The sequence below is a fragment of the Marmota marmota genome, unplaced genomic scaffold (genome assembly GCF_001458135.2).
Source record: "Marmota marmota marmota unplaced genomic scaffold, marMar, whole genome shotgun sequence".
NCBI lineage: Eukaryota > Metazoa > Chordata > Mammalia > Rodentia > Sciuridae > Marmota > Marmota marmota.
The window spans coordinates 28,823,583-28,849,518 of record NW_025999968.1 but is presented as its reverse complement, the minus strand read 5'-3'; the positions used below and the strand labels follow the sequence as shown (position 1 = coordinate 28,849,518).

The 25,936-nt window shown below is 33.9% G+C and overlaps 1 protein-coding gene across 4 annotated transcripts in view; it reads left to right on the top strand.

Annotated features, from left to right (window-relative positions):
• The window catches only part of Cadm2 (cell adhesion molecule 2), a 1,008,835-nt gene continuing 982,899 nt past the window's right edge, over positions 1-25,936 (top strand). For 2 of the 4 annotated variants that reach the window (XM_015478645.2, XM_015478644.2), the window contains exon 1: positions 1-509. In XM_015478645.2, the coding sequence (XP_015334131.1) occupies positions 449-509 (61 nt within the window). In that variant the 5' untranslated portion in view covers positions 1-448. The remainder of the gene's footprint in view (positions 510-25,936) is intronic. The other 2 variants (XM_015478643.2, XM_048803504.1) reach the window with 1 other exon arrangement.

Sequence of the window (25,936 nt, the reverse complement as noted above, 5' to 3'; positions counted from 1 at the left end):
CTTGCTCCCCCTTTTCCCCACCCCTCCCCTCTGTGACCTACCCACTCCTTGCAGCCCTCGCCCGCACCTTCTCCTACACCCCGGCATCCTTGCACCACCTGCTTGGGCAGCCCCGGCGAGCTCTGGGACTTGCTGAGCGCTCTGAGAGGAAGGCAAGCTCCAAACCCGTGCCCGGCTGAACGGTTGTCGCGTCTGCACCACTAGCAGGAGAAGGAAGAGAAGGAGAAGAAACTATTTCGCCCACCAAAATCCTATTTGCGGGTGCTTTGCCGCTACCGCTTCTGCTGCCGCCGATCCGCGTCCGCGGGTTCGAACACCGCAGCGGCAGGGACCGTGGGTCCGGCGGGCGACGGGAGGAGGACCTAAGAGGAGCCCTGCACTTGTGTGCCCTGCTCACCAGCATCTCCTTGCCCCCTCGTTCCTTCCCCAGACCCTTAGTGAAGGGACCATGATTTGGAAACGCAGCGCGGTTCTCCTCTTCTACAGTGTCTGCGGGCTCCTGTTACAAGGTAATCCCCGCCCCGCCGCGGGGAGCATCAACTTCACGCCCATTCCCCATTATCCCCATTCCACCCCATATTTCCACTCTTCCCTTCCAGTCGCCCAGTCCCCGGCGATTTCCACCCCCTCCCCCTACTCCCTGGTGCGGCAGGGGGCAGTGGCAGTTTGCACCAGCCCCTAGAATTTCAAGCGCTGGCTCAGCCCTGCTCTCCCAGCAGTCAGCCCCTTTCGCGGCACCTTTCGCCTTTTCATTCACCTGAGCTGCCTTCATCTCACTCCATCCCCGCCGGTACCCTCCCTCCCACGCCTTTTGGCTGGCAACTTGTGCCTCTCTCAACATTCCATCCTCCCACCAACCCCCACCAGCCACCTCCCACATCACGCTCTTGACCGACCCTCTCCATCTCTTGTCATCTCTTTAACCTCCCCCTTTTCGGGTCGCCTTTCCCTTTCCTCTTCATCCCACCAGCATCATATCGGTGTGTCTTTAAAAAGTGTGTGAGAGCCTGGGAGTGAGATACCGAGACTGCGAGAACAGCAGCAGCGGCGGCACCGTGTGCATTGCAATAACATCCCCGGGGGGAAAAATGTGTTGTGAGACGTGTCATTCACCTAGGAAGAGAGGGGAGACTGTCTGAGGTTTAAGCACAGAGAATAAGAAAAGAAAGAAAGAAAAGAAGGAAAGAAAGAAAGAAAAGGAAGCAAAAATTTTAAAAGAGGAAGAGAAGGGAAAAATTTCAAGACCCCAAGCCCACTTTATCAACCCATCGACTTTTTATTATTCAGTCTGTGCCGTTTAAAAAAAAATTTAAGCACAAAAATATGTGCTCCCTAGCAGTTACCTTACTGCTAAGGGATTTTTGCTTAGATTTTTTTTTTTAACCTCTCCATCCTCTCTCTGCCCCTTCTTTCCGTAATTAATATTATCCTTTCACGTGAAATGTAAGAGCCCCTGTGACCGCAGTGGAGGGAAACTGCACAAAACAGTGTTATTATGCAAATCAATGGGTTTAGATGCAGAGTGGCTAGGGAATCGGGGTTCACTTTTCACCAGACCCTCTCTTTTGGAAGAGGGAGGGAGGGGTGGTACAGAATGGGAAGACGATGCTGATTATGAAATAAATGGCAATGCATGGAGTAGGAGTGCTTGGGGAAGGGCAGTTTTGGGTGGTGGAGGAGGCAGAGGCGGCGTGCTAGGGCTGGGTGGGCAAGGGCTGTAAGGCGGAAGATTGTTGCTTTGAAGAGAGTAGTATGGGGATGTGGCTTGAGTGTGAGATATAGGGTAGATGTAAAATAATTGTCGATAGAATTTTTTTAAGCAAGGTGATTCTTGATTTATTGATCAATATTTGCCCAACTCTAACCCTCTGTCATCATTTAGGTATTTGTGGAAAAAAGATAAGTTGGTCAAATTTATTTGTCCCCGGGTAAAGGGATGTGCAAGTAAGACATACATAGACCTACAGGCTTGCAAAACCCAATCGGCCTTTGGAGGATTTAAATGAGGTCAATGAATCATCTTTCAGCAAGTTCTTGGAATGCATCCTTTCTCCTCCCCTCCTCTGGGATATAGACTGGGGACCTTATTTTATTTGTGCATATTTATGAATGTGAAAGAAGTGATGGGAAGAATATTCCTGAATTAATTAACTGACCTTGCAGAGATCTTTTCTAGAATATTTTGTAGGTATTTTACATTGGATATAAATTTCAGATGTCATGTGCCAGAATCTCTGAGAAGGCAGACAGCACATTCTTCCTTCCTACGCTGCCACGTCCCATTTCCCACCATTCACACCCCCGCCCTCGCACAAGTACCCCAGGTGGCTGACACATTACTTGGATTTCTAATCCGTGCTGAAACATCCTCCCAGAGACCCTAGTTCACCTCTCAGTAACTTACATTTCTCTGCTCTGTGTGTATGTGTGTGTTGTGTGTGTGTGTGTGTGTGTGTCTGTGCGCGTGCGCTCGTGCGCGCGCGCGCTGGCTTGCGCCTGGTAGGGGGAGTGTGATGTGGGGAAATCAGTTAATTTGGTGATTGCGATGAAAATTCGACACCGGTGGATGTGTTTTCCCTGCCAATCTGTGTGTGCTGGCCCTGGCGGGTCATTGCACACACTGCTGGGCTGGTGCGAGGAGATTATTTATTATAGAGCATGTGGGCCATGCACTGCACTTGGGGGTCGCCTCCTCTTTCCTTTAACATTTCCCTGTGAATTGTCTATTCAGTGCACTGCAAAATAACTGTCTGCTGGTGCCTCTGTATCAGCCTGGAGGAGGATTTACTCTTTCTCAGTCCAGAGAGATTCCATCACCGGCATTCAGGGCATGGGTCTCTTTTATTGAGTATGTAAAGCAATGATTAAGACAGTGCTGCTTTTCACAGCACACTGGGGGAGGTGAGGCTCTGAAGGGGTGTGGGTATGGCAGAGAAAATGCACCACTGCAACCAGCAGCAGCACCCGCATCAGGTCCAAATAAATAAATAAATAAATAAGCGTCCTATACAGCACCCAGGGAAAGAGCACCAGTCCAAATATATATATATATATAATATATTAAATATATATATACACACACACACACACACACACACACTTACGAGCATCCTAGATCAGGCCATATTAATACACCAAAAGAGAATAGGATTTAGGGGTGAAAAAAAGTTGGGGATGGGGAGTGAGGGCACAAAGCACCATTGGATTGTCTTCTCATGTTTATAGCTGCCTCACATTTATCAAACACTGCTCTCACAGACACATCACACTTTGTTGATATTGTAGGTTCTTGCTCAAACAAATTGCTCATGCCTTCCTTGCCTGAGTCTTGCCTACAAACATTGCTTTGGGGCTCAAATTTATGTTTCTCCCACCACCCTACTGTTTTATTAGGTCTTGGTTGGGTTGTAAAATGAAGGCTTTATTTCCTGGACACAGATTAAATACTTAGCAGTTCTTTCTGTGCAGGGATAGGTTGGTAAAGGAAGTAGTGAGCAGCTGATTTTGGCTAGGGAAGTCTGCTGTGCCTGCTAGTAATTATGACTAGGCAAATACTAGAGTTAGTCAATAGCTTCTTATTTTTTACTTTATCAGCACTATAGTGTTAGTTAAGTAATACTAATCAATTTATTTATCCCCTGTAATATTATTCCCTTTCTTGCAGTTTGATGATTTGAAACAGAACTCATTTGAACAGATCTTTTCTGTGTTTTTGTGTTTTCATTCACTTGTTTTATATTGTCACCATTTTCTTTTCACTTTTTCTGGAAAGTATATAATTAATTTTTGGTTTGTCAATACTGGAGTGGTAAGTCAATGATGAGAATCAAGTCAAGGATAAAATGAGGGAGGAAAAGAAAAAAAAAAAGCTTGCTTCGTTCTATTCTATAACACCTACCAGTTTGTCTTGGTGAGTCTTTAGGAAACAAATAGAAAATAAACATGTGTTTTGGATCAAATACTTGTTTCTAAACAAACTATAACTTGGAACATAGAATACTTAGATAACAAAACCTGATTGAGTGAAGAAATCTTTTCTCATTGTGGACTAACATATAGAAAGAGAAAATCTGGAGGAAGGGCAAGGGACACATTAGAAAAATGAATTTTTTCTTTTTCTTTTCCCAGAATGAGGAGTGCAGAAGCTTGCCACCTGTAACTAGGACCCCTGTTGGCTATAGAGTTGATTCAGTTCAATTGCTAACCCCTGCTAAAGCCATATCCTTTTCCATGCCTGAGGGGGCACTGGAGAGGGTCCTGTGCAGCAGAGGCAACAGTCATGGAAAATGAAAAAAAGAAAGGGCAAATATAATAGAAACAGACATGCATAAAGATCTGATTTTGTTGAGAACTTTATGTCCTTTTTGTTGTTAGTCTTATATGAAAAGAAATCCAACACAAATATTGAGATTTTAGCTTGTTTTTTTCTCCCCAGGGGATATTCTAATTAATATTTTGTTATATTTAGTAACAACGATCCTCAGAGTAATGCTTAACTGATGATACAGATTACTTGTCCCTCCATTTGTGTCATGAGCCTTGCCAAGCATTTTTAGAAAACACGTTATACTGTATATTTGCATACACTTAAAATAATACTAATATTTCCCCAAAACACTTCTCTCAAACCCTTTCTCTACATGTAATAATTTTTGTCTTGTCAAGCTTGTTTCATTTCTTATGATGAATGAAGTTCTTGGAATATGGTTCACTTACTCCTCCTTTTTTTGATTAACAGAAACTTCGGAAAGCAGCATCTATACATAAGAGCCAATGACTATGACTTAAACAAACAGCAGACAATTAGTAATTAAGAAAATCTCCCCTGAAAGCATGTGGAGTTTCTGGACAAATTTTGTACCAAGATTTGGAAGCTTACCTTATTGTTTGTTTCCCATTTCTACAACAATTAGAACTCTGGGAACGTAATGTGACAAAGCTAAGCATCAACTGAGATGCCTTGTTCCTGTGTCCTCCACTAGAAGATCGGATACTTGAAAACTATTTGTGTTGCATTTAAATAGTAAGACAGTGTCATTTTTTTTTCTCAAAGGAAAAAAATTATTTCAATCACTTAATGAGCAAAATGGAAATGCAAAAGTGTTGGAAGACATCCTAAGCATGCATTTGAAAGTGGCCTGGAATCAACATCAAATGATACCAGTTTTCTCTTTAACATAAGAAGCCAATGGGATACTGACGATTGAGACCTTAAATTTACTTATTATGAAGGATTTGGGTGTAAATTAATAATATAACCTCTATCATACTGACGTTTTATTTAATCATGCTGACATATGTTCTATGATAATTATTGAGACAGTCTTTATTTTAATATACTTCATTAAGCTCTTTGGCAAAGTCACCCATTCTGTAGTAACTGGCTGAGCAGGTAGAGGAGGCAGAGAAAAAGAATCACAAACCAAGGTAGCAAAACTTAAAAGATGAGGTTAGAAGCCTTTTTTGTTTTTTTTCAAATGGACAGGTATTAGCACCTATTGATTACTAAATGTAAGCTTCTTGAGGGCAAGCTCTGAACTTTACAACTAGATACATATAAATACAGTAGGAATGAAAAATATGTATGGCCTAATTAGTTTTAATAGAGTTAAATAGTCTCTTCATAATATATTAGTACACTTACTTTGTTAACTCATGAATATAAGAATTATTATATTTTGTAGGGCTGTACTGGTTTATGAAGCAGTTTTCATAAAGAAAAGTTTAGTCTAAACAGCTCTATATATATATATATATATATATATATATATATATATATATATATATCTTTAAATGAATTTAGTCATTCCTTAATATCATATCTTTAAATGATCAGTCATTCTTAACATGTTTTCCCAACCATGTTTTTTCTTTTCTTTTCCATGATTAAAAATTCCAAATATTTTATATTAGAAAATAACATAAACCCATTCCTTAAAAAAAATGAAAAATATAATTTAAATTTAGTGATGCAACCTAAAATATTTAAAAGGACAAGTTCATTGCCAACATTTTATTTGGAAATGTCAAGCATTTTTGGAGTGTAGTTCTGTAGTATCAAAAAAGGCATCTTCTGAAAATTCCTTGTGTAAAGAGGTGGGTGAGGATTAACCTGGAGCTGTGGCAGCTGAAGCCCCCTGCTGTGTGATGATGCAAATGGCATCTCAGGCCTAATGTGCTCTGCAGCATCAGGCAAACACAGGAAAGCAGTCATGTGGCTTGAGAGTGAAATGGGAAGTCTTTTCCTAGCTTGTGGTAGACGGAAAATATCCTTTAGCTTTCCATAGCCAGAGTATTCGTAATCACAGTAGCTCATGACAAAGCAAAAGAGAGAGTATACATTTTGTTTAGAAGTTAAAAAAAAAAAATCTAATAAAATTATCAACATTTTCATCAAATGATTAGTCAACATTTTATTTTCTGGCAAATGATCAGGAACACAGGTCAGTTTAATGAAGATGAATAGCAAAGTTAAAATAGGATTTCTGTACAATTGTTTACACACGTTGGATCCTAATAACTGGTGGTCTGGGAAATAGTCTATTATCCTTTTCTTCCTTTAGTGAGTAAGGAGTTAAGCCTTTTGGTCTCATTTTTATTAGAGCATTTCCTAGGTTATGAGAATACAGAATTTTTAAAAGAAATGGGAATGAACTATTCAGCCTGAATTCAGTTAGTTTAGAGCTAACAAATAGAATATGTATTATGTTACATCAGTATTGAATGTTTCTTTTATAAATAATATAAAGTATTGGACAAAATCATTAAAAAAGTTGTTAAAAAAATTAAGAGCTATAGACCCAATGTTAGATATAGCCTACAGAGAAACTATTGGATAATAGTAACTAATGTAGTTTTGTTTGATTCCATTTGCTACAGAACAAAATAATTGAACGTATTATGCATATTGATTTTTATTCAAGAAATGAGCCCAGTTGTTCCTGTTAATGTGTTCAGTGGGTTTCCTTAAACAGATACAAAACTGCTTTCATCTTAGAAGTATGTAGTCTATTTAAAAATTAGGGAAGTAAATATTCTGCTTAATTAGGTATCAGTTAAATATTAATGCCAAAATCAGAGATGTAATTATTGAGAAAGGAAACATTCCTCAGTCTTATCTATAAATATTCACATAGATAGTGCTTAAAATATGTCATTATTTATTTTTATGACTGAAGTATATCTTTATTAATTTTGTGAGTAATGAAAATTTGGAGCTTTTAACAATGAACTGCTAGGAAAAAAGTAAAAGTTTCTTTTGTTTGTAGTCTTTATTTTCTTTCACCTTTTAATGAGGTTAACAAATATTTTTTTTTCCATAACTTTCTTATACTGTGGCAATAATTATCTCTTCCTCCTAAAAACACACACAAGGTTTACAATTTGTGAAACTGCAATGAAGTTTAACATTTATGCTGAATCTTTTGTGTTTATGAAGCTGAATGAGAACCTGCTGCTACCTGAATAGGTACAGGGCTGAAGTTGTAAGATCTATTATATAAAGAGCTAGCCATTAATTATTCACAGAATATTTTAGAGGTCTTTGAAGTAAATATTAAGACAGTCATTATAAAACATTGGGGATAACACTTTCTGAGTCAGCAAATAGTTTTCACTTAAATATTTAAGTTGTCTTCCAGCTATTGCAATGCTGAGGAGGAAGTCCATGTCTAGTCATAGAGATTATTCCAGGGACTAGATACTGATGTCTTTGGGATGGTTTAGAAAATAGAGATAGACATTCTTTTAATCTGAGGAATACAAAATCTTAAAGCTAAGTGTGATCAAATGGTGCAAACAATTTCATATTAGAAGAAAACAAAAGTCCTTTTGGAGGTCAAATGAGTCCCAAATAATTTTATATATTTTATGATGATGAATTTTCAGTAAAGGTACATTGTTTATCTAAAGTTGTCCTTGGGAACAGAGTGAGAAAGCACCTTTCCTGACAAGGATGTGCTGCCGACTGCTAAGTGTATAGTGTTATATTGATTTGGTGTAATTTATAAAGCCAATTAATTTGTTCTTGTAAAGAAATATTTTTAGCTTCTGGGCTAAAATTGTTCACATTTAAAAATGCAGGTGTCTCCCACAATGCTTATTTAAACATCAAGGCCTAAAATTTATAGTGTGTAAAATATGTTTTTACTTTCTTAATAAATTTATATTTTTAATTAGCTTGTTCCATATTCCCCCTGGGTGTGTGTGTGTGTGTGGGTGGGTGGGTGGGTGGGGAAGGTGTCCATGACATCTATACCTTCCCCTTTATTCTTGTACTTAATATGCCCTCTTCTTTCAATCTCAAGTTACAGACTTAGGTTTAAAGGAGAAATAATTGGTTACAAATTAGGATATTTATATTTTAAAACAAAAAATGTGCAATCTGCTTTATTTGTCATTTCTTTACTAGTCTATTTTGTGTGCTGAAATCTGAGTAGTAACTCAGCTTCCTTTATACTCTCCAGGAATATAATAGCCCCATTTCCCGACCATGCTATGGATCTGAAACACCCATTAAAAGAAATTAATGAGGAATGAAGGATAGTTAAAGAAAGGGAGTTTTGTTAAACAGTGATATTTTCTGCATGCTTACAGATGTGATGTTTTTCCCTTGAAAACTGTAAGGTGCATACCTCAATATTTCACAGGATTAAACATGTACAGTGTGTTTTAGTTGTTTTTATTATTTTTGCATTTTTTGAAAGTTCCACCTCCTTGGGCTCACAATAAAAATGGCAAAAAGAGAAGGAAAGGAATGTGAGTCAGCCAGCCAGCCAAACACACAGAGAAACGCCTGGCAAAGAGGACTAAATTAGCATATGCTAGGCTGAGTATTTCCCTCTGTTGTTACATAATCCCTTTCTAATAGGAAATCAGTTCTCATACTTAACCCTTTCAGGAAGTTTGGAATTCTTGCACTGTTATATTTTTATTTTGCTCATTTATTTTCTCACGAACTGTGTAAATCATCTATTGAAGGGCTTTTATGTCAAGCTCTATTTTTTTTTCTCCTCTTCAGTCTTCTGTATACAAATGTTCCATTCTGTGTCCAACTTCAGAATTCAAGAATCAACTTTTCTGTAGCTTTCACTGAGAGGATCTAATTAGCATTTTAGTCTCCCTTTACTCGTGTGCAGCTTTCTTTAGAAAATGTATTAGTTCTATGAGGTTCCCCTAAGGATTCATAATACTCTAGTTAGTTACATGTACTGTGATATTCAGTGTGCCTTAATTATGCACGTGTCCTCATTTCAAAGCCTTTTCAGGGATCATGTGGGATAGAACAGGGGTCTGGCTGTAAGTTCACTGTCACGTATTAATGTGTAGGTGGTATTCAGAGGAGGATGTTTCTGAGGGCAATTATATATCTATGACTCTAATATAGCAAGCAGTTACTCACATTCTACACTTAGTAGTTATCCTGCCAAGGCAGAATTACATTCACTATTGTGATACATAATACAGTATCTGTTATTTCTAAATAGTTCTTTGCTCTGGGAATGAAATAAAATAATGAGTGAAAATTTGGATCCCTTACCCTGAATAGGGATTGTTCCTTTTACTCTCCCAAACAAAAAGAAGAGTCAGAAATTGTTTCTATGTCAATATTCTATTCCCTAATTTGCCCATTAGTACATTTTCCTATGGTGGGATCTTGAAGGTTTGTTGGTTATTATATGAGGCTATAGATTTTTATTTATTTATTTATTTATTTATTTTTACTTTTTTGGTACTGGGGGTTTAACCCAGGGATGCTTAACCATTGAGCCACATTCTCAGTCCTTTTTATTTTTATTATTTTTTTTATTTTGAGACAGGGTCTTGCTAAATTGCTTAGGTTCTTGCTAAATTGATGAGGCTGTGGTCCTCCTGCCTCAGCCTCCCGAATTACTAAGATTACAGTGTTTGCCACTGTGTCTGGCTAGATTTTAGATAGTATTAATTGCCTGGAATCTTCATGGACTGTCAAATGTCAGTGCATTCACAAATTTGAGGCATTATACAGATTTTGATTTGGATGCAATTTGAAAAACTAGAGAGAGAGAATATTTTGGTAAAGAAATTTCATCTACAGAGATATTGCTCTAAATTTTGGTTTGTTTAGTAAATGTTATCATTTATTAGGAGGATATTTTCCTTCATTAAGTGATTTTGAGAGTGTTCACATTAATTGTATCCCTTCACTTATGTGTGAATTCCTCTGTCTTATGTCATAAGAAAATTTTTATTGAAAAATACATTGTTTTCTTTTCTTTTATTTATGACTATAGCAATATTTTATAAATTGATAACTATTGTAACCAAATTTGGCTCCATTATTTTACACTATTGAAAGAATTTGAAGCTGTAGCTTAAAAAACTGCAGTGCCCACAACCCATAGGAGTTTTGATCAGTCTAATCTATTTGTTTTAGCAGACAAAAGAATGCCATCAATCTATCCTTTATTATTTTTAGCAGTTATGACTTCTTAGTTTGTGAGAGAATTAAGCATTTTATTTTGTCTATGCTATGATACATATAGCCTCTCATATATTTTTATTATAGCGTTTTGAAGGTTATATATTTATTGTCCTTGCAGTAGACTCTAAACCTCTAGAGTACAGGGTCACAGTCTTAGTCTTCATTTTGTTTAAAGTGCTTGATTGAATGGTCTGTTTCTTTTCTTTTATGTTTTCATTATACTGATTAATTCTCTTCTGATAAATTTAATCTTGATGCAACTCTTTAATTGGATTCAGATATTTAAGTATTTATGTTATAATTGCCAAAATGTCAATATAGTATTCTAAATAGAATAAATGTTTGCAGTGGATTTTTATTTGTATGTAATATGAGGATACAAAAATGGATACTAAGGAATGCAAAGGATTCTAACTAATGATGTTCTTCCCCCAAATGTGGATTCATTGCTTTCACTCAGGGCAGTCAGGTAAAATATGCACTATAATCATTTGACTCAAAGCTTTGAATCTTTCCCATCTTTCTGGGTATGGCAAGCCCTTATGTTCTTTCTGCTTCCTAGGGATTTTTAATTCTAGTCCCCAAAATATTCCTGTTGATGACTTTGGTTAAACAGGAAGCCATATCACCTTATTATTCGACTTAGAGTCGCAGGCATCTCCGGATAAATGTATCAACAAAGGGGAATTAAAAACTGACCTTGATCTGCGGATTATGAGTATAACTGACCTGCTTTTGTTATTGCCAAGCTACAGAAAGACATTCTCTGCTTATTCCCTGAAGTAGAGGTTCACTGTACATTCTCAGTAGAAATACATCTGTTTTATTTCATGCTCCTTTTTTAGAAAAAAATAATTTAAATATTGTTGTTTTTTTGAATGCTTAATTATACTTCAGCAACTGAGGACACATATTTACTATGGATGAATTTGATGTTTTTTTTTTCCTTTTTACATTTGAAGGAGGGAGGTAGGATAGGTAGGATGGGAATATTAACTAGTTTCTTTAAGACAATAATTGTTTTTGGGAGCCTAATACCAAAGAGAGAAAAGAAATCTGCAATTTGTAGCATTATATATTTCCATGTAGTATTTTAAGAATGATTTTTCTAGCCAGGTGTGGTGGTACATGCCTGTAATCACAGCACCTTGGGAGGCTGAGACAGAAGGATCACTAGTTCAAAGCCATGCTCAGCAATGGTGAAGCACTTAGCAACTCAGTGAGACCCTGTCTCTAAATAAAATACAAAATAGGGTTGGGGATGTGGCTCAGTGGTTGAGTACCCCTGAGTTCAATCCCCAGTACCAAATAAATAAATAAATAAATAAGAATGCTTTTTCTAAAAAAAGTCCCAGTGATTTGTTACAAGTTATATAGTTTGTTTTTCACATTTTAAAAATTAGTTTTCCTGATGTCTTTTGGAATTTTGACTGTTTTATGACTCAGTGTTTGAAAGGATATTAACTAGGCTGACTTAAATTTTATCTGAGAACAGTTAGGATGATTTCATCATCCTCGTGGAGAATTATATATTTAGTCAATGAATGTCCAAGGTAAGGCAGGAGCCATGGCACACAGCTATAATCCCAATAACTTGGAAGACAGAGGGAGAAGGATCACAAGTTAGAGACCATTCTGGCTGCTTCGCAAGACCCTGTCTCAAAAAAAAAAAAAAAAAAAAAAAAATTAAAGTACTAGGGATGTTGCTCAGTGATTAAAACAAAAAACAAAAAACCCTGGGTTCAATTCCCAGGACTGAAAATAATTTTAAAAACACATAATAAATATTTAAAGTAGTTTAAACTAGCTCAATTCATGAATGGTCATTGCCACTATGTAGAGTTGATTTTAATAATTATATTCTCCTATAACTTCTATTTGTATTAAAGTCTTATTTTATATTAAAATATGGAGCCACCCATGATACCACCTGTAGTTCCACAGCCACAGAGCAGTAAATCTCCTCTAATGTGGCTTCTCTTTTCACATATTCATTGATTTTCCAGAGATTAGTGAATAAAAGGGAAGGTAATTTGGAAAGCAAATTTTGTTGACTATCTCACTGTTTTGATTTAAAGGAGATGTATGTAGTATATTATTGATTGATTGTATTGAGAATATTTTTATAAATATCCAGTTAGCTACAACATATATGTAGCCACATAGGATCTGAAACACTGAAAATATGAGTTACACTTATATATCTCAGTCTTTTTAGCCATAACAATCTACACAGAATGTTAGTTTATTATAAGAAGGAAAGACCTTTATCTATGACTTTAAATCCTGAAGAATTTCATTTCAACACTCTTGTTCAAAGTCATCAAATTAACATCAGTATCCATGCTATTCATTAAATAATGTTGTACTAAAAAATATTGTCTTTACAGAAAAATTTGATGCTAGCTAGCATAAAAAAGAAGTGATCAGCAAGACTTACAAATGTATGTTGAAGGGTCAAATGAAATTTCTGGAGGATAGTTTCATGTCCACTGGCTTGCCTTTTCTTTTTTATGTACAAGTGCTAATGATGAGAGAAGACTAACAATGTTCTGAAACTTGAGTTCTCCATGTCATGTCATTTCCATGGAATAATGAAAATGAAAGTATTGGTAGAGAGATAAGTTCATAGTTTTTGAGAGGTCTAGTAGAGGTCACTAACTCAGATTTACTTTAAATTTAGTTTTGTTTTACATAATTTTATTGACTGTGCAAGTATAGACTACCAAAAAACAAACAAACAAAAACAACAACCAAAACCCAGAAAAAAACAAACAAAAAATAAAACATTTTACCTGAAAGGTAGTACAGCAAAGTGCACATGCTATAATAAAACAAATATGTTTGATGAGTGTGGACAGACTAGGGAGACTAGTCTTTTAGATTTTAATAAGGTCTTACTATGAGATAGAAGTCAAATCCATCAACATCAAGAATATTTCCTCCAAAGTCTTCACCACCTAGAAGTGTCATGCTAGAGCATAGCAGTGATGGAGGAATGAGGCAGTAATAGAAAAGCTTAATAGATAAACTTCATCTTTGAGTGGGCAAAAGTGTCTACTGGGGCTAAAAGTACAGTTTCTGTGGAGAAGTTGGTGAGTTTGGCTTGGTGGGTGTCATCAGTTTTGTCGAAAGAGTTATTTATTTTGTAGGGGCAGAGATATTCTTGTATTAAGACTTTGATTTGGGGAAGTGTCCCATAGCAGCAAGACATAAGGGTGGGAATCAAGTGGACTAAGTTATCCTCCAAGCCATATCACTTTCTCAGAGGCCTTGAATCAGTTAATTCTCCTGCAACTCTTCATCTGTACCTTGACAGATTGAAACCTTATGCATTCCTTGGTGCTATGTTGTAGAAGGATCTTAGAGATGATTGCAAACTCTAGTAATGTGGGTTTCATTTTCCTTTCTACCTAAATATGTTTTTTAAAATAGTATATAATTACATTAAGGGATTTTTTTTTCTTTTGGTACCAGGATTGAACACAGTGGTGCTTAACCACTGAGCCCATTTTTTATATTTAATTTAAGACACAGGGTCTCCCTAAATTGCTTAGGGCCTTGCAAAGTTTCTTAATTTGGCTTTGAACTCGCAGTTCTCCTGCTCAGTCTCTGGAGCCTCTGAGATTACAGGAGTGAGACATTGCACCTGGCTTCATTAAGTGTTCTTAAAATAGCATTTATGAAAATTTAATTTTTGATATCTGCCCCATGAATTAGTCAATACTTAAAGGTTTTACATATGCAAACAGATTTTCTGTTCTTGTATTTGTTTCTATATAAATCTATTCATTCTCTGTCAGTGAGGTTTAGAAATTAATCTTATAGCCATGAGCCTGAGTTTGGGCTATACATATTTTTCCTCATGAAATTATATCCATAGATCAACTGCCCAGAATTAGGAAATTTTTTCTCTGCAAGTCATTTTTATCATTAGAAGTAGATTGTGTTAGATTTTTAAAATTTCAAATTGGATTTCACTTTTCTGTGCATTTAACCTTATATGTCAAAATTTTCTTCATTTTAATTTTCATAGCATTTTTTTTCTTAAGCATAGTTTATTCATTGATTTATTATTTTTTTTACAAATATTACTTTTAAGGCAGTGTTGTAAACACTGGATTTCCTATTGAAACAGAAGCCGTCTTTGCCCTTATGGAGCTTATGGTCTAGTGGTAATACAAAGTACAAATACAGTAATGCTTTCTTTTTTTTTTTTTCTGAATTAAATATAAAAATTCTGTTTGTGTAGTTGGATCTCTTCAACAACTACTGAATGTGAATACATCATTTATATACCAATGCTATACAACTCACTGACTTTTTAATATTTCATACTTAAGATTAAATTAAAGAGCTCTCATTTCCTCCAATGGTTTATCCTGAAAACATTCTCAGTACAATATTCCTCCCTTCCTCCCTCCCTCCCTCCCTCTTTCTTTCTTTCTTTCTTCTTTATTAGTACAATGTGAAAGAAGCTGACAAGTGAACAAGAAATATTCAAGCATGGTCTATTCTAACTGATTTGTTCAAGAGGATGATTCATTTAATTTCATAAAGGCTCAGTGGGCCAGAACTGCAGATGACCAGGTCAGCAGAGGGAATGTAGGGGAGAAGAGGTCTGTGAGAAGGATCTATGTAACAAGCAACGATATTTAGTTTTTTAGAGCTGGAGTTCTGCTTGAGCAATTCTGATGTTACCAGCGACAGTCATTTAAAGAGCTGCTGATGCCTCAGGGAAAATATTTTTAAAGTGTCCTATCTAGAAACAGTGGTCCTTGTGCTGTGTCACATAGATTAAAGCTCCAGCCCTTGTTTATATTACAATACACTGTGCCTGATTACAACCTGTACTACCATAATATGGCTTCTTCAGAGTTCCGATTAAATATTGTTCCTGTAATCTCTCTTCCTTTTCTGTCTGCTCTGATAATGATTGAAATATTAACCACCTAGTAAATAAAACTAGAGAAGAGGTGGGGAAACCGTTTAATAACTTTAAAAATAAAATGAACATTTTAAACAGTTATTTAAAACATTGGAGAGAAAATAAAAAATCATATGAGCAGTATGCAGATATGCTTTGCATCCTTTTATCACTTCCTTTAATGAATGGCCTCATGTTGGAAATAATGTTGGAAAATTCTAACAGATTATATGGCACTTTAAATATTATTCTTTATTGGCTACTGATAAACCTGGAATAGATGTTAAAATAGATAAAGTAACTCAACTTACTTTTTTGATACATACTTTTGAAACCATAATGGCAATGGTCTAACATGTATTTAGCGACTTATTTTTTTGATTACATACAACAGTAAAGTGCACAGTTAGAAAAACTCCAGCTCATCCATTATCTTTCATTTTGCTTTCTTTTTATTTTATAAGAAACTTTAAAATTAAAGCAATTTAAGTAAATGGTGTGTGCAGGTGATAATTTTCTAGACTACACTTTTATACTAAATGATTTATTTTGAAAATATATGCAGTTCTCCAAGTCAGTCTGAGATATATACGTTTTTGGAAACTTTTATAAAGGGAACTAGGTGGTGCTGTTCTGTCATCTTTGTGTCTTAGTGGCTTCTTTGGTCCTGTTCTAGATTCATTAAACATGCTCATAAAATAAGCATATTGAGAAAGATACAGCTTGGTCTCCTAGTAGCATTAGCTTTTTTATTAACCAACTAAGTTAATGTTGATTTTGGATCTTTGTTTTCAGTAGTATTTTACTGCAGATGAAATTTTCTTATTACTTAGCAAGATAAATCACAGTTTACAGCTTCTCTCATTCTTTAACATTTAAAATATACTAAATTCTGAAATTTTCAGATTTTTATGTTACTGTATCTTTTTAAAACTTTGCATTTGGTCTTTTGTTTGCCAAAATTCTTAAAATTATTTGATTCAGAATTTAGCGTGGTGACATTTTATATGGTTTTAGAATTGATTTATTATAAAATGCCACAAATATGTATTCTGAATAAAATGTCAACATTATTTGCAATACCATAAATTGTATTAAATCTTTAAACAAAAAAAGAGGAATCCTGTCTCTTAAAAGGAAATTCTGTTTGACTGATTTGCTTTCCTGTCAAGAAAAGTGACCTTAATTAAACTGTCTGTTAATCTTTTTATGTTTCAGAATATTATTAATTGTGCCTCCCAATGATCTTGGTGGTACCTGATAGTCCAAAATGAAACACTTATTTAAACCTAAATAAATAAAAATAACAAGCAAAGATCTTTCATTCTCCATACATATTAGGTACACTCTCATCGCTTGGAAAGAACTACACTTTCTTTCAAGATACCTTAACATTTGAGGAGTGCAATTAAGAAAAATCTCATAAAGAATTGCAATTTTTTTTTCACTAAAACCACCTTGTGTTCTGTTTAAGCAATTTTGCAATAATTTAGTGATATTATTTGTCAAGAATATATCATATAATTTATTCTCTAATGAAAAATAATCATAAAGTTCTCCAAGGGTTCTACCAGTGTGCCTTGTGTAGAATTATAGTTCTGCATGTTTATTATTTTGAATGGTAGAAGTAATTTATATCTTTTATTTCTGATATAATAAATTCTTTGCTATTTGGATGATAGAATATTTAAGTTTTAATAGAAAAGTGAATGTTATATAGAAAATTTGTGCTTTCTGTTATTTTCTGAATCTTTTATCTATGATGATAGAATCAGTATGTAATTTTCAAATGGTTCCACAGGATTCCCTCTTACAATATAGAAAGATAATCTCTGAGAAGAATGACTTCTAGACTAGTAAATATAAGTGAAACTAGTGCTAGACTTCTGTGTTTATATCTAGAGTCCCCAAATAAAATGGAAGTCACAAGCATCCTAAGACTTTAGAAAGGGGAACTGTATAAGGGAAACAGGATTATTTTTCAGAAAGAATGCCTTTATTTTCTATTTAGTGAAAATCTTTGTAAGAAAGATTGGCTTACTCCTCTTTTATACCAACATAATCTTAAAATGTGAAGAAACCTAATGGCAAATAGAAAGTTAGTTTGAGTGATAATTATTGTTATTACAAATGCTTTCTAGCTTTTAGATTCTATAGTTATGAGAGTAAATTTTGCATTAGACATATAAATTATCAAAGGTATTAATAGATTTGCCATGTCTACATACTCAAAAAGGCATTTATGCAAAAGTATTGATTCATTTTTTGGAAGTTGACATGTTGGCAGAGATACTAATAAGAAAATGTTCAACTTTATTATATACATGATTTACTTTATGGAAAATTAAACAAGACTAAACATCAGGAACAATGCTTCTTAGGTGATTTATTTTTTAAAAAGTGCCATACTTTGCAAAATCCATGATATTTGGTGAAGATTTTCTAAATCACAAAAGAATGTATTTCAGTATTATTTTTCCTTCCAAAGTATAGCAAGTTTTTGTTATTTTATTTCATTTCTTAAGTATCAAACGTATAAAATCCCTATATAGTAAATCTGATTATTATACTTTAGAGCTAAAATTTAGATGGAGGAACATGAAGCATATCTCTGGCAATATATTTCTTCTTGGGACAAAGTGAGGCTTTAGGTTTCCCATCAAAAAATGATGTATGCATTTTTCATAATTTCTTATGGTCATTATTTATTTTTTGTAGCTCTTTTACCAGAGTAAGGGGGGACTTTTCCATAATTATTATTTTTTTTTGGTGTTTTATTTTGTTTATTTGTTTTAATTAGTTACACATGACAGTACAATGATCTTGACATATCATGCATTTGAATCAGATGTGATATAATTTCTCATTTTTCTGAGTGTACAGGTTGCAGAATCCATAATTATTTTAAATGAAAATTAATGTTTGGTAATGTAATATGACCATTGACTAATAGTCAATGGAGCAAACCGAATACCCTGGCATGTCATCTTATCTTTCCAAATGCTTCTTTGGAAGCTTCTATAGAGGTTTCTTTTCATGTTTCCACATTTTATCAATGATGAAAGATTTATATCCCATGGATCAAAAGACATTTTCACTTTAAAAGGTAGACTGAAAAAAGAACAACAAGACGACAAAAATAAGTAGGGGATTTCTGAATTTCCTTTTAGATTAGTTGGGTAGCAAAATGGGTGAAAAAGACAGAAAAAGGGATTGATGATAATTAAGAGAATAAAAAGCATTTGTATAGTAGAGAGAAAGGATGTAGATCTTTTGTACTTTTCAAGTATTTTTTTTTAATATTCTGCTGATAGGAGATAGGATTTCCAAGGAAAACTTTGTGTAAAATCATAGCCAATGTCAGCAAATTGCAGTTGCAATGTATACTAACATCATTTCATAAATTAAGAGATTTGAATAGAACTAAATAATAAATGAGAATGATCATTGGTAGAACATTTCTAGAACCTAATTGCAAGAACACTGATAATATGGAGTTTAACACCATTAACAGGACATCTAAATGATATTAACCATATGTGACTGAAAATAAAACAAATATTCTTTGAGGAAAATATCTTGCTACAAACTTAATATACTATCATATACAACTTATATTAAAATGGGAATTTTCTAGATACATTTTCCCTAGCTGCCTTTGATTGTGTTAAAGTTTGTCTTAAAATTAGTATTCATTATTAGGGTTAGAATCAATGGGATACAGTAAATAGGAAGTACTTGAGTCTTTGAGGTTAGTCCCCTGAGAACTCCCTTTTATTTTGGCATTGCCGATTACAAATTGTCAAGTTTTTGACAAGAACCTTATTCTTGGCTATGTATGTTAAGAGGTAAAACTAGAAAACACCGTAAGAGAACAGTACTTAAAAACAGAGCAATGGTTTAATACTTGTTTTTTTTCATGAGATATTGACTTCAAAACAAAACAATATTCACAAAAGTATTCTCTATTTTTAACTACTACTGTGTCAATTAGCCGGTATTTCAAAGGGAACATTGTTTGATTGAAACCAAATCTTAGAATTTAGGGGTAATTTAACATTTTGAGGATCCCAATTCTTTATCCAGAAGTTTGAAAATAAGTAAGACTTTTGAAAGAGAATCAAGGCACTTACAAAAAAGTTTGTTTTCTTTATTCAGATAAAGAAAACATAATATACATTAGAGATGTGTGATAAGTATTTATAAATGAAAAAGGTATACTTGCTAATCTGAATATCTAGAAATTAATCTAAACATGCTAACACATTGATACTAACACATTACTATCATTATAAATTATATATTGTTATATGTAACATTTACAATATAATGTTATGTGTAATTATATATAACATTATAGTTTCAAATGAAGTAAGCATATTGTAACTGTTATATGTAACTGTATATTTTAATTATATACTATATATTGAATTATATATTACAATATATTTTAATATATTGCAATTTTATGTTTAAATATATATGTGTATATATATGCTTTTTATCTTCATGACTATTGTATATTTGCTGCCTTTCCTGTAAAAGTTGGTAAATTCTATGAATATAGAGGTATCATTTACTTAACATTACAAGTTCTGGTTCACAGTTCTATAAGTTTAGTTACATGAATGAATATCTTTGTCTATATTTTAAATGAAAACCCTACTTTTGGAGTAACCTATAATGTAATGAACAGAAATCAAATTTGCATTTGTAGATAAAACACACCTACTTAATATTATTTGTGATTGACTAGAGTTCAAGTCCTTTCTTGGGCATATCATATTTTATTATACACATTTGTTATTTGAGAACATTTGTCTATCTTGAGATTAAAAGCATAATACTACTGTTGTTCCTTTTTTTTTTTTTTTGTACCTGGGATTGAACTTTTAACATCACCATTTAACCACTGAGCCACATCCCCATCCCTTTTTTTGTATTTTATTTAGAGATAGGGTCTCACTGAGTTGCTCAGCACCTTGCTAAATTGCTGAGGCTGGCTTTGAGTTTGTGATCCTCTTGCCTCAGCCTCCTGAGCTGCTGGGATTACAGGCATGCACCACTGCACAAGGCTTGTTACTTCTTTTAAAATAAGAACAATAGAGCAGAGGAATTTACTTGTTGAAATACCATAAGAACATCTTTTAAGATAGTAATGTATTTTCTATGTTGTTTATCCTTGTTAATGGTTCAGGATATCTGTATGTGTGTAAGGGTGTGGGTTTGCTCGTGTACATGAATATGTGTATGTTTTATATCAGAAATTTGTCTGAAGTCATGGAATTGTAACAGAATTAAGTGGAAAAAAAGATCATAATAGGTCATATGGGAAATTCTACATAAGAAACATGTTTTAGCAAAATTGGATGAAAGTTTAAAATAAGCTCTACTGCACTTTAGATTTAAACATGATCTCATTTCAACCCTATTTAAATCTTATTTCAGAGGCAGCACAGTGTAAATGGAAAGTACAAGGAATAGGGCATCAAGAATTAAAGTTCTGATTATGACTGTGCCATTGGCTCTCTCCATTACCCAGGGATGCTCTCTAGGGGTCAGTTACTCAGAGGGTGTTAGGCTTGGATCATCTCCAAGGGCCCTTTTTAACTTGAAGACTGACTCCAATTCAGCAGCTAAAATAAAGTAAGTGGATCTGCTTTGCTGAGGTTAGGATATGGTTGTGTCTTTGCTATTAAATGAAAAAAGTTTTAATCAAACAAAAGTATTATAAAATGATGAAATATATTACTAGTTGTGTTCATACTGATTCTTTTATGTGATTTAAAATGTATTAATATATATATAGATCAATTGGCATAATTGTAATATATAAGTATATAAATCAATGTTTTATTGTTATGATTCCTTTTTTAAAAAAAATTATTTTGCATGGATAGATATTTCATCGCATTTCTGACTTTTCACCCTCTTCCTTATAAAGAGAGCCAAGAATAACTAGTAGATTTATCACTGAAAAAATATTCATTTTGAAAAAAAAATTCTTCTAAGAAATATCCAAATTATTAGGAAATATTAGTCAGTCTTAATTTGGGGGCTAGGGACTGGTGTTTCCAGGACAAGGCTTCAATAAATGAAGATAAGTTTACACTAAATGCTATAAACAAATGTTTGTATTTTGTAATTCTTAGTGCTCCAAACAAAGATAATGTTCCTAAACAACTCCAAGTATGCATTAGACTTTTATTAAGAAATATTTTCAGATTGGACTACTAGACTTTAGAATGAAATATGGTGAAATATTTTTGAGTATCTACAAGAAGAGATGATTTTTTCATCTTATTGGATGATTTAAAAGTGTGCCCTCTTCAAGATAAGAGAACTGAAGAGCCTCAAATCAGGAGATAGCTCCTCATGAAACCAGTTTGCACAATTTGTAACTAATCCAGAATTTCACTTTTACCAAATAGAATTTGTTCTTAAGAAAGCAAAATGCTCATTATTTCCTAAGTATGTCATTAAATAAAGGTTTTATTGATTAATTTAAAGAGGATTTCATAATAACCCTAATCATATTCATACAAAGAGTTAAATTCCCTTCATTATGGAGCAAGGCAAATGCAGCGTGTTCATAGAGGATCTAGAAGGTCAGTCCTCAGACTAATTCACCGACAGCCCCAGATGCCTGGCTAAGCTGCCAACACAGTTGCTTTCCGAGTCTGCCAGAAAGTCAGCTGCAGCTGCAGGGAACATTTTCTTTTTCTTTTTTTCCCTACCCATTGCTAAGCCTGTGGATTTTACAATTGCCACGGAAAGAACAGAATTGGGAAATGTAATTCAGGGTGATGATCACCTCACTTACCTATTAATGGGTTTCAAATTAATTTATTATGAATGGCAAAATATAAACAGATAACAGTTTTTGCATTTGTGCATGATCTCAAATAATGCATTTAATGACATTTTGGAAAGTAACCCCGGGAGATTATCTTCTAGTTTCACATTCTATCTTATTCATGTTTTGAATTCTTTGTAAAATAATAATGATCATGATGACACAAAGCTACTGTTTTATATAGTACTGTTTGTTCCTTGCAGTTAAAGAAATATAACCACAGAATATGGGTGCAGAGGGAGGTGGTATCATGTGCTTTTGAAATCAGAAAGTCTTGATATTCCTTTGCTGTGTAACTTTGAGAAAGTAATTTTGCCTCTGTGAGATTAAGGTAAAGTCAGAAAAATAAGAACTGTGATATCCATTTCACAGAGTATTGTAGAGGTTAGTTAGTTAACATAGCAAAATGCCCAGTATCATGTGCAAAAAATCATGGGCGATCAATAAATTATAGAGATACAGATAAGGGAAATTAAACATTTGTTAAATCCAAAATTTGCATTAGATCCTTGGAATTTTCAAGGCACGTTGCTCAGTAGTATTTTGTACTATATTTTTATTAGAGTACCTAATGGTAATCTAAGAAGGGTTAGAGCAAGCTGAGAATAATTACAGAAAAATATAAAGGGACATATACTATTATTTATTTCATTTCAAGTCTATGTTTGGGTCAGAATGCTAGAGAAAGAGGAAACATTTGAGAAAGAAAAAGGGAAAGATACTGATGTAATGTACTGTTTATACATATGTAAGTATTGGGAGAGAAGTTGTCTTCAAGTGTTTTAACAGTAATTTCCTTTAAAGTTAAATTACTTGCATTTTTGATACCCAGTATCTTTAGACACCTAGAAAAGCTCTTTTGTGTTTGAGCTCTTACCTATTTTTCTCTCCCTTTTTCCTTTACTTTGATCCCCTCCCTTTCTTCTTTCAATTCTTTTTTTTTTTTTTTAAGTAAACCTGCACAATTTAATAAATCCCTAATGTCAAAATAAAATTTAAATAAGGGTTGGGGATTGAAGCTCAGTGGCAGAGTGTTTATCTTGCATGTGGAAGGCCCAGGGTTCAGTCCCCAGTACTGGGAAAAAAGAAGAAGAAGAAAAAAAAAAAAGTAAACCAGGAGGTACTATATATAGTCTCTTTCTTTGTTGAAAGTATTAAATATATTCCTGGAATGAGTCATGGTATTTTTGTATAGATGTGTTTCAGAAGTGAAATGAAATCAAATATCTACGACACAGCCAGGAAACTTGCTCTTGAAGGAGCCGAAGCCAATGCCTGTGGAGCCATCACAGTCTCTGGCTTTTCTGGTTTCAAGTACAATTACGTTTTAGTGGGAGGAATTGTACACAGCAAGGGAAACTTTAGCCTGCATTGTCTTTACACTCCAGTTTAAGCAAGATTCACTTTTAAATGATGTCATTTAAATAATCTAAGCAAGTCTTCATGAGCCAGGCTAGCCCTTGGTTGCTGACATGCTATGCTTACATTTGGGACCCCAACATTTGACATCTCCCCTCTCCTGACTTTCAGTGGAAGATGAATAGTGTGAGTTTATTTTTCCTTCTGATGTCATACTAGGACACTTTCTCAGGAAGTTTCTCTTTTTAGGATTTATTGTTTTCAATCTGAGAGAATATGCATATTGGCCAGTTATTATTATTTTGTACTAAATTAAATATTATTCACATTTCTGGATATAGACAAAAATGAACTCCTAGTTTTATCATTTCAAAATTAATGTAACTATACATAAAAATAACATTTTAAATATATATAGTATTTTATGATTATTTATGCAGATAGTCTATATCAATATGAACTAGTTACCTAGATATAAACTTAAAAATACAAGATGGGAATTTCTACCAGACACATAAACTAATTGTATTTTTAGCTTTTTTTATTATTTAATATACAAAACACTATTTTTAATTGAGTGAATATTAAAGAAAGACAAATATGTATGTTTAGATAGGGGAAAGGACCAGGATTTGAGATTATATTACATTTGTTATATGTGTGAGTACCATAAAATATCAAATGTCATCTTTTTTCTTCTAAAGAATTTGTCAAAATTCAAACTTGGATTTTAAAAATAGTATTAATCTGGAGATATAAAACTACTTTCTTAAGCGACAATATGAAATTGCTTTTCTCTGCTAAAAATAAAATAGATTAATTATTCAGCATGAGAAGTCTATCAGATATTAAAATATGAAGTGGCAATATAATTACTGACAAATAGCTGAGAATTATAAAATAAAATAAGAATTTTTTAAAAATGTAACTTTAGTTAAGCAGGCCCTTTATTATATCCCTTTTGAAATGAGATAGTTAAATTTTTACAGATCCTAATTGACTATTAAAGCCTTGATATTTGATTTTGCTACATACGATTTTTGTGCTATAGCTGAAAGACCACTAAAAAATGCAGACTACAATGTCTTTCCTCAGTTTCTTTTTTTGCACCAAATACTCTGGATATTATCACATTTTCTAATTCGTGTTATGTTAAAAATCTCAATAAAATTAGTTATATCTTCTTTTAGAGATTTCCTGTCTCTGTCTTTTCCTTAATTATAAATGCAGATTTTATTTTCCTTGTGTAGTTGTTTGGGATTTTGCTATTATGTTGAAATTTCACAGATGTCTCTTTCTAATACAACAATTTTTTTGAGAAATCAAATGGATATCTTTTAAGAGAATACTGATAAAATAATAGCAGCACATTGCAGGGAAGGCTTTTTTTCCTGTGGAAGGTTCTTAGAGGTGTCAGAAATCATTGTCTACCTTCCCTTTCTTTCTGCCTGGAGCTAAGCAGGGAATTAGGAAATGAAGAGAAGTGCTCTGCACACAATGGCCTTCAGTGAATATTATTGATGACTAGACACCTGCTAGGATGTAAAGGCATTTAATCCATATTATTTTGCCTTTTAACTTGTCAACCCAGACATGGCAGCCAGAAGAGTTTTCTGTCAAACATTAGCCTTGCATTGCATTACAATTTTTATTTTTCATTCTTCAAATTTCAATATACAACACAAGTGGTCTTTAAATAATATAAATGTTTAGCTCTATGAAGATGTACTGGAAAAATATGTTCTCTATCAAAACTTTCAGAATGTGATGTACATAGGTACAAATATCAACTTCTACCATTATTTTTATAGCTAAAAATGTCCACTTTTGTAAATCATGTTTTCCTTATTATTATTAACCAACTGCTGCTGTTAATGTTTGTGTTAATTTTGAAAGATAGGGAATTAAAATATAATGTTTTTAATTTGTTTGGGCTGCTTTTGTTTTTGTTTTGTGGTGGTACTGGGGGTTGAACCCAGGGGCACTCTACAATCCAGCTATATCCCAGTCCTTTTTATTTTTTATTTTGAGACAGGGTTTCACTAAGTTGCTGAGGCTAGCTTGAACTTTATGATCCTCTAGCCTCAGCCTCCTCAGTAACTGGGGTTACAGACATGTGTCACTGTACCCAGATAAAATACAGATTTTTTTCCTAGAGAACATAATGAATCATATATTTCTAGGAAATGAAGATAATGAGTTCCACCAGTGCAGAATATCAACTTCTCTTGTGCCTGGGTCAGATTGTAATAAAGGAGAGGCTGCCAAATTATAACCTTAGAACAGAGTTTATGTAGACACGCTAGAATGAATGCAGCAGCTATAAACTTAT